This window comes from Populus trichocarpa, chromosome 12, assembly GCF_000002775.5.
Source record: "Populus trichocarpa isolate Nisqually-1 chromosome 12, P.trichocarpa_v4.1, whole genome shotgun sequence".
In the NCBI taxonomy this organism is placed as follows: domain Eukaryota; kingdom Viridiplantae; phylum Streptophyta; class Magnoliopsida; order Malpighiales; family Salicaceae; genus Populus; species Populus trichocarpa.
Window position 1 is genome coordinate 4505888 of NC_037296.2, and position 10028 is coordinate 4515915.

The following is a 10028-nucleotide window of genomic DNA, read 5'->3' on the forward strand; positions in this document are numbered from 1 at the left end:
TCATTGTAATCTATATCTAATGCTATCGTGAAAAAGACGTCTTCCAAGCTAGCCACTCAATGAAATAACTTGGTAAATTAGATAGAAGGAACAACAAGTACAATTTTGGCTAGATTTCAACTGAAGAATGGATAAGGGATAATTTCATAGAACTCATCTTCTTCTTTAAGAGACAACGACGGCCTCATGGCGTCTTCTATGATCTCTAGGCCCGTAAGTTAATCTACACAACAAAGACATGGATAACGAAGGACATTAACAATGGTGATTAATGCTCAAATCATGCAAGTAGTGACTAACGACTATGATCACATGGAGAAGGAACATCAAAATCAATATCCTCAAAAGTTCTTTCTCATTAAATTTTACAGGGAACTAATCCATGGCAGAAAAGCAAAGGCCTAAAACTTCACGAGAAAAAAGGATACTCCACTCTGCTAGAACCTTTACAGGTGAGACCACATCCTACTCGGAGGGGGAGTTGCAAGACAGTGACGCCGGAGGACTCCTGATCACTAATATTTGAAACGGCAACCACCACAATTATGACCCAAATTGCTAGCCCGAGTAAGGATTCACTTTTTCTTTGGTGCTGCTAAGAACAGATTACAGCTAATTTGTTACTTCCAGTTTCAATCACGTTAAGATACTGTTTGGTATTGAGATAATAATTTTTTTAAAAACATATTTTTACTTAAAAATATATTAAAATAATAATTTTTTTAATTTTTTAAAATTTATTTTTAACATATAAAAACGATATAAAAATATTAAAAAATCATTTAAAGAAAATAAAAAAATTAATTTTTTTCAAAAACATTTTTAAAATACAATCACAGTCATGTTGATACAATCATGTTGATAGGCTTGTGCTTCTGCAGTTTGAATGAACACATTTTCTTCCGGCAACTCATTAGGCTGGAGGCCTGACACAGTGGTCACTTAGCTGAAAGAGTGATTTATGGTTGGGAATTAAAACTTCAAACGTTAGATAGGACCATGCCCTTAAAGTATTAATGAGCCCCAACCCCTTCCATTCAATTAACCTGACCAAGTCGCTGAGAATTCAAATCTTCCAAGAAGGAGAGAAAGAGGAAAAACAGAGCCCCACAATCCACAAATTTACAAGGTTTTTTTTAAGTAAATTTCTAGCATTGCTGCGCAGGCTTATGGCAGTGTCAGCTCTCCTCCTTTAGGACTGCCCGTTGAAGTGTCTTCTGACTGCTGGCTGATGATGATAACTCTGTTTCAAATCAGTCAAAATCAAGTAAATAATGCTTAGAAATGTTGTTTCAAGTCTCTTAAATTCCGAGGGGCCAGAAGAAGATGCATGCAATTTAAATGTTACGCAGTCAGGTTGGTGATGCAGCTAGTGTTAAAACATGAACTTGATACTCAATCCTGCTTACGCCGTTGACAAAAAGGACTGCAGTGATCATGTACTAATTGAAACCATTGTGATGAGAACTCCAGATTTTGTACGTTAGACGAATTAAAGCCATACCACAGAGCAAAACCTAACCACCTGTTGGCACCCATACCCCGTACATAAATGCTCATCAATGCTCAGCTACATTGATTACACTCAACTTGCCAGCAGTAAGAAATCTGTACATCAAGGCACACCAAACATTCAAACTCGTCAAAACAGCTTGCTAATAGGTTTGTGTTCCAAGCAACACTCAAAGCAAAACCACATTTGAAACTTATGATAAAAAGTGAGAAGTTATGGCAATAACATATGAACTACAATTTTTTTTTGACAGAACTAACATAAACATTCTCACATTTGAGACAGAGATTGGAGATCGTTAAGACAAATCACTGCTAACACTAACGCAATTCAAATCTAGTCCAAATTTACTAAACTCGTAATGATATGTCAAATCTAAAACAGAATGAAATCCATGGTCGCTTAAATAACAAGCTACATCCTCATTTTCACAACAATTAGTCCTCCCTAATTCCCTTTACAGACATTTAGGTTTTTTACTCCTGTCTTGGTTAGAAAGTTTCTTGCAAAGTTCTGATCCTGAAAATGTGGTTCTCTAACATCACGAACAAATTCATGATCCTTGTACATTTCTCCTAACTCTTGAGCAGTTGCTGCAGCGGCTGGGGCTGGGGCAGCAACTGCGGCTGGGGCTGGGGCAGGGGCAGGGGCAGGGGCAGCGGCTGTGGCTGGGGCTGAGTTTGTGGTTGAGGTTCCTCTCTCCATGGTACATTAATGTCCATTGATGCAAGCCCTTCTAATTCTTGGATTGCTGCAACTGCACTGATTGTGGCACTGGTCAAAAGAGGCTTTAGGACCCCAGCGGCTTGCTTAATTCTTGATTGCTGAAACAAAATAATCAGAGTGAATTGTAGTTCATTACAAAGAAAAGTACATTGCATAGCAGTGCAAGAAAATTGTTGTCTGACTTACAAAAAATTCAAGTTTCCTCTTAAGATCTCCATGCAATTCTGCTTGTGCTTGAAGCTGAGATGCCCTGTTAATTGCCCATGGTGCATTTGCATTCTTGTTTCCAAAATGAGAAGTACAGATGATAATTAATTCAACATGCACAGATGAAGAGAAAATAAAAAACAAAAATGGAGATTTCTGCAATTCTACTCAAGACAGGTAGCAATTTATCATATGATTGACTTAAAAATCACTACAAAAGAGCACTTTATTGATATTTAGAAAACAAGAGTACATACGCATTTAGAAGAAAGCTTCCCTTTGAACAACTAATTTTTCGAACTTCTGACTGACCATATTATCCACATTTTTTCTTGAGTTTGCAAATTCATGGCATTGTTCCATAGAGTGGTGGCGGTATTGATTAATAAAACAATACCCAACAAATTTTTTGACAGAAACTCAATAACATGTCACAATATTAGCAGATACTAGATACCATTACAAGACAAATTAAACACAACGTCAAGTTACTGAAAAGGGGAAGGAGTAGACTTTTGAATTTTGCGTGGGGAGTTACATAAAATGGCGGATATTAAACAATTTAAAAGGAATGAGGACCAGACTTTAAGTAGAAAAATTACAGGGGTTATTATTTTTTAAACCACTTTAAAATCTCAGCATATTTTTAATTTTTCAAGATTTTTCTTTCTATTTGGTGGGGTTGATTTTGCAACTAGCCAGTATATTGGTCCAGCACCAGTTGGTTGGAGAAACTTGAATTCAACAGGACAGATCCATCTCAAATGACAAGTATTTGAAATGATCTAATGTTAAATATCCAAGACCAAATGTGCTTTCTCAACAACAGCAAAGAAAAAAAGAACAAATTCAAAACTTTTGGACCATGACATGATGATGACTGTAAACACAGCATAAATAGCAAACCAAATCTTTATAAGCCTGAGTAAGGATGTGATAAATATTTTATAAACTCAAATTTCGAAACATGAACTAATTAGAAAAAAAAAAAAGTAGGCAACTTCTCTCTCACCCCATCCGAAGTAAATCTCATCCTTCAATTTTATTTGCTTATCGATCAATCTCTTAATTTGGCGTGGTTAATAACATACTTCATGTGTGACAGGCTTGAAATATGGAGTGTCTAGACTCACTTTAAAGTACAAAACTTAAACTGAGCTTGAGGCACGGGAGGATCAAGATGGCTTCTTATCAGGTTAGATCATTTTTCATTTATTCCTCAAAATACCATTAATTAATAATGTCATGTCCATATTGTAGGATCATGGTGTAGAACTCCCACAGATTCAAGAAGAGGCACCCCATGTAGAGGGATGGGAACAAGAGATTCAGAAAGAGGTATATATTTTTGTTTGTTAAGTTTGAGTTCCAGTCTCATTTAAAGATTTTTGCATGAGCTTTTCTTATTTAATTATTTTTAATGTTCAATAACCCCATCATACCAAAAGAGATTGATCGATAAGCAAATAAAATTGAAGGATGAGATTTACTTCGGAAGGGGTGAGAGAGAAGCTGCCTATTTTTTTTTTTTTTTTCTTAATTAGTTCATGTTTTGAAATTTGAGTTTAGAAAATATAACTTGCCTATAAATTAATTAATAACAGTCTACTTATCATGTCCCACAGAAAACAAATATAATTCACAATTGGTACAGATTAAAATATACCAAGCAAACAAATCCATTTGAGAAAGCTGATATAATGCTAATCAATTCTCAATCTGTTCAATCATGACGAGACCAGTATATTATTAGATAACAAATAACATAATTCTCTGGGAAAAAACACAAACACTCCTTCACTATTTGCTAAACTGTAGCGATGTCATTTAATGCCTATTTATGCCTCATACCTATCACATATTAAAAAGGAAAACACATACGTTCTTGCACAAAAGATAAACTACCCACACAATTATGGAATTTACCAAACACTACCAATAACAACCAACTATTAACACTATAACAACAGAAAATCAATCTATACCCTAATGCGTGTAAAGATAAGAACATTTACCTTCCTAGGCCGGCCGACAGGCCTGCCAGAATTCTTCTTAGGCTTCAGCTTCATAACCCCAGGAACCTTAGCCGGGCGACCCGGTCGCTTAGCCTGCACCATCACAACAGCGCCAGCAGAAGTTGGGGTTGCACCCTTCCTTGGCCTGCCTCTGGGCTTTGGTGATGCCACATTAAACACAGCTGCTGCATCAGTAGCAGTAGCAGTAGGAGAAGCAACAGCGTAAGGAACAGTAACTGGCTTTAACTGATTCTTAGGTGGACGTCCAGGACCCTTTTTAGCACCCACCAAAGACTTAGGCTTTCTGGGCCTTCCTGGACTCTTCTTGGACCCCAACGGCCCGCTATTCGGTGGCCTCCCTCTTCCTTTCTTCACCACCAACGGCCCAGCTTCAGTCACCACCATCTTCTTTGGCCGTCCTCGGCCTTTCCTCCCCGTTGAGGTGGAGTCAATAGGAGTCCCAACAGAACTCACAACAAGCTGACTTTGAGTCTGGGCAGTAACAGAAACATGTGAGCCAAGACCAGTCTGTGGCTGCCCATTAGCAAGCACAGACGCAGGAGTTGGAGGAAGCCCATTAGCCTTAGTTTTAGGGGGCCTTCCACGGCCCCTTTTCTGCTCAGGAGGAGCTGAAGAGATAGGAGCAACATACTGTGGCTGAATTTGAGGTGGGTTAGTAGAAACAGTAGCTGTGGTAGTTATAGTAGCACTGATGTCTGTGTTAATGTCAGATCTGGGTAACAAGTAAGATTTCTTGTTGAGAACAAGAGCCCCACTATTTTTCAAGCGTTTTAAGTGATGTGTCAACAAATCAGAGTGACTCGGTGATAAACCAGGGTAAGCTCTCTCTATATACTTTGCTATGGCTATCCTGCTTGACCCATCTTGTTCCTTCAAAGCTGTAATCGCTGAATATATCATCTGGCAAAACAAGAAAAGCAAATCAAGATTAGAACTTTATAAGAAACAAGAAAAAAAAAACAAGTCTTTTTTTTGTTTACCTCAGCATAGGAAGGATGGGTTATGGTGGGGGTAGGGTTGGGTGGAGGAGCTAAATGGGGGGTTTCAGTGGTGGTGGGGGTTTCGGTGGTGGATGGTGGTGGAGGGATGGACGGCGGAACTGGTGGAGGGATCAATAATGAAGGAGGAGGTGGGTCCATGGAAATTTTAATTTTTTTTAAGACAGAGAGCGTTTAAGGGTGAGAAATTGAAAAGGAGATTAGATAGGGTGAGTATGTGTTTGGGAGAAATTGTGAAAAAATTGATTTTGAAACGACGACGGCGATGATGTATTGCAATTTGCATAGAGAGCACTGTATGATAAAGTGGATATATATATATATATATATATATATATATATATATTATGCGGAAAAAGAGAAAGGAATCGAACCGTTGAAAATGGCTTTTACTTGCTTTGTTTTATTTTTATTTTATTTTATTATAAAAGGGGGGGTGACGTTGTAGGGGCTGTTTTTCTGCTACTTTTTTTTTTTTTTTTTTATTTCGTCATCTAATCTATTTATTATTTGTATTTATGTCCTTTACTTTATGTCTTGTGGCATATCGAGCCAGTCATTCTTTCTCCCCTTGGAAATTACCCCAAACTCATCTTCGTTTTCAGGAGGCATCCTCCGTTCTATTATAAATTTATAATTGTCAAGTTCAAGGCGGGACTTGTTCGAAAAAAACGGTTTGGGTTATCACGATATTATGTTAATTATTTTATTAAATAGTTTTTTTTAATTAATATCAAGTTATTTAAATCACTAAAAATATAGTTAGGATAACCAAGTTTCTTCAAATTAATGCCCTTTTCAATTCAGCTTAAATTTTTTTCTAAAAGTTATTAAACCCAATTCGGTCTATTATTTGACCCATGATTTGAGTCATAAGTTAAACAAGTTAGCTTGGATCAATTAGAACGATATTGTTTTAGTATTTTTAAAGAAAATAAAAAAACATTGTTTTGCAAAAAAAACAAGTCAAAATTACCAGGATCAACTAGGTCAATTCCAAGTTTTTTTTTTTTACATTTAATCCAGGTGAATTAGATCAAGTTTAGTAATTTTATTTAGCTAAAGTCAAAATTTAAATCATGAATTTCTTGTATTAATCCGTTATAACATGTTAAGTTTAATAACTATAATTCCAATGTTGAGGATGAGGATGTTAGATTGTTGTGTAATGCAAGGTTATTATCTAATTAGTGCATAATTGTTTAGTCAATAGATGATGTGATTAACAAGTAATTTTATAATTCCTTGCAAGTCTTAAGAAATGTCACATAAGATTTTATAGAATTACCAAAAGCTTCTTTTCAATCACAAAGTTAATAAGTTGTCGAGACCACCAAAATCCTTAAACTTTATTAGGATCGATGAATTTTCGTTGTTTCTAATATAATAAAGTAGATTGATTTTGAAATTAAGGCAAATATAATATGCATTGAGATTTCAATTATCTATGAATTAAGTTATATAAAGCAAGAAACATTTTATAACACGAGAGAAAAAATAAATTATTCTATAATGCAAATACAATCATCTTTCTATGATATACTTTGGAATTTTTTTAGTTTCAAAATGTTAGTCACTTTTGCATAATTATAATGTAATTTTGTTTTTGGTATAACCATAACATATGAGAGATAACTAATTTGACCAAATCTAGTCTTATTCATGCTGATTAGCTAGTTATGTAGCTTATGGTTATGAAATTAAGTAAAGGTACTCTCAATTCAAAGTCCAGATCATAAGTTAAGGATTGACCTAGATCAACCTAGTTCTTAATTTATTTTTACAAAATAAAATAATATTATTTTGATAAAAATAATAATAATTGGTTTTTCAATTGATCTGGCCTAGATCAGAGTCTAGATTAACCTATCATTGAGTTGATCTTCGTTGGTGATGATTCTAACCACCAAACAAGTTAAAATTGGTGTTGACAGGTTTCACTAGGTGAGGAGAGTCTTGTGATTGTTATTTTAAGTCTCAATGTAGCTTAAAAACCAGATCTAGGTCAAAGATGCAATTTTTTTTGTTTGATTTAATGGTTTAGACCTTTTTTTAGGTTTAATGAGTTGATATGTTGGTTTCTTGGTATTCAAAAAGTGTTTTGTGGTTGAAATTGATTGAAAAATAAGTTTTTTGGGTTAAAACCCCATAGGCTTGATTTTCCAGCTACTATAATGGTGACCGGAATCTGGGCTGACAGATGACACATGAGTTAAATAGATTTTTAAAAAGACTTGATTCATAACTAATACTCTAAATTGTACTTAATGTCATCTTAAGAACATATTAAGATTCCATGTCATAAAATCTTCAAGATACATCAATACCAACAACTTGATATAGTTTGAACAATAAATAAACATATAACACATGATCTTAAGAACATAATTAATCCAACATTAATGGTTTCAATAATCAAAACAAAGAGCAATTGGTCTTGTTAAGACTATAAAACCTTCTTTAGATGCGTTCACTTATTCGCTTAGCTTTTCACTTTTTTCAAGGACATTTGTCAAGTTTTTTTTATCCAATAACACAATCTATTACACAAGCTAGCAGGGGAAAAAAGAGTTGGTTGAGAAAAAAAATTCAAAATATATCATTCTCTCACATGAAAAAATAATCATCAATTGACATATGGCCAATATTGTTTCAAAAAGTTTGTTTTATCAACCTGTCACTTTTTATTGTTGTTAGTAACCTAATTTGTCTATATCGATATAACTATTTATTCAAAATCAAGATAACTCATATTTTTATCTTTCGTTTTTTAAACAGGCTCATCATTTTTCATTTTTAATGTAGGAACAAATTGTAAGTTGTTCTTAAAAGCCTAGATTGATGGGAGTAAACAAATTTATTCTTGTATTCACTTGATCATAACATTTTAGTCATAAACCCAATAGGCATTTTTATGTATGGGTTGCCCCATTGTGGGTCTTTTACATATCTGTGTGGGTTGTCCTATTATAAGTATCACCAGGATTTTAATTCGAAGAGGAAGATGATGTTTTTACACATTCACCCCTAATGAGGAATCAATTCTGATACCTCCAATTGTAATACCAATTGATGTAACTAAACCTAAAGAATAAGAACCAAGGAATAAAAAATTCTTGAAAAAAAAGTCACAACAAAAACCCTAATTCATATTTTATTACTGTAATAATTCTTTTTTTATATATAGTCTACTCTTGAATTAATGATTTTAATCTTTTAAATAGGCTTTAAACCAACCTTGAATAATGAAAATTCTAGTTCACATAGAAAAATAACATAAAACTAAAAAAATTAAGCGAAGATTAAAAAAATAAAAACGATAATAACAAGATTGATTGAAACAATATCTTGTGGGCTTTTTTTTATGGTCTTCCCAAAGTGAGTTGGCAAAGCTAGTTAGGCCCCTACATAATAGGACCTGTAGAACCTCTTTATAAAATTTAAGTTCAATCCAATGGTCATATCTAAAGTTATAGGCTTTTAAGTCTGACAAATCATTTGGCACGATCATGCCTCTTCATGGGCTTGAGCTTGTCTATTTGGTCCAAATATACATGTTAAGCTATTTAGATGATTCGAATACAATAAATCCCTATCTGATTGATCAAAACCTCATATATCAATTTTGAACCACCAATTCTACTAGAGCTAAAATGTGAGCATATCATTCTCTTAGTTTTAATCATGCTGCTTCACTTCATCATTTATTGAGATCTTTTAAAGCCAAATTAAATAATGATAGAGTTTATGCTTCAACTTGTATATCTACTAAAGTTATTGTTATTCTCATCTTTTGTTGAGTTCAATACTTGTAAAGGTGAAAGTGATACCTAAATATTTATAATTGTATCTCAAGCTTGAAATAAGCTTTATAGTGAGATTGAATGACTTAAGGCCAACAAAAATATCATGATTATAAAGGTTGTGATCTTAAGTCTGTAAAAAAATCACTATTATAAAAAGATATAGTCTCACCCTTGAAGAGGACCAAATAATTGAATAGATATATCTAAACCTAATTTAAGGAATGGACTAAATGGTTTAGTTAAATCATTGCATAAATCAAGCTCTTTAATTTCTCTTCCTCGCTCTCTTTAATTTTCTTAGCAACTTAATTTTTTTTATTGTATTGTGTTGGTGTTATTATTAGGAGTGATATTTGGGGTTTTAGGTTTATGAAAGAAATTAGAATGTTTTTAATCTGTCACTTAATTTACTTCCCCTTATAGGTCTCTAGGGCTTTCATGTTAGACAAATCGGATTTAGATATGATTTGCTCCGAATCCAATTCATTGACAGTCCTTGTTGTAACTTGATCTTGATTATATCTAAAAAAAATTAAAAATTGCATTTTTATAACTTATTTTTATTTTTTAATATTGTCTTAGTTATAACTTGATTCTTTCATTAAAGGTTCTTGTCATTCCATCTAGTTGAATTACATTGGGTGTTATATATCAAACATCTCATCAATAAGACATAAGAAAATTACAAATGATCAAACAATTAAAAAAGAAAAAAAACTATGTTTGAATTTTAAATAAATTA

General features: G+C 33.6%; 1 protein-coding gene and 1 long non-coding RNA gene across 2 annotated transcripts; one reads left to right on the top strand and one right to left on the bottom strand.

Moving 5' to 3' along the window:
* Window positions 1-1682: 1682 nt before the first annotated feature.
* On the bottom strand, window positions 1683-5778 carry LOC7493496 (uncharacterized). Its single transcript, XM_002318488.4, has 4 exons — window positions 5463-5778; window positions 4462-5382; window positions 2426-2518; window positions 1683-2337 (listed from the first exon to the last, which is right to left on the bottom strand). Exons 1-4 carry the CDS (start codon window positions 5619-5621, stop codon window positions 2089-2091), a joined length of 1422 nt encoding a protein of 473 aa, XP_002318524.4. The 5' UTR covers window positions 5622-5778; the 3' UTR covers window positions 1683-2088.
* Window positions 3511-5330, top strand: LOC112323636 (uncharacterized). The gene is made up of 2 exons (XR_002977123.2): window positions 3511-3641; window positions 3707-5330. It is a non-coding gene; the product is annotated as an uncharacterized LOC112323636 (long non-coding RNA).
* Window positions 5779-10028: the final 4250 nt, after the last annotated feature.

Coding starts and splice junctions, on each gene's coding strand:
- LOC7493496 (XM_002318488.4), bottom strand. CDS start 5,621: ATGGACCCACCTCCTCCTTCATTATTGATCCCTCCACCAGTTCCGCCG. Junction 5,383..5,462: donor CCCATCCTTCCTATGCTGAG/GTAAACAAAAAA, acceptor TTGTTTTGCCAG/ATGATATATTCAGCGATTAC. Junction 2,519..4,461: donor CTGTCGGCCGGCCTAGGAAG/GTAAATGTTCTT, acceptor TTTGGAAACAAG/AATGCAAATGCACCATGGGC.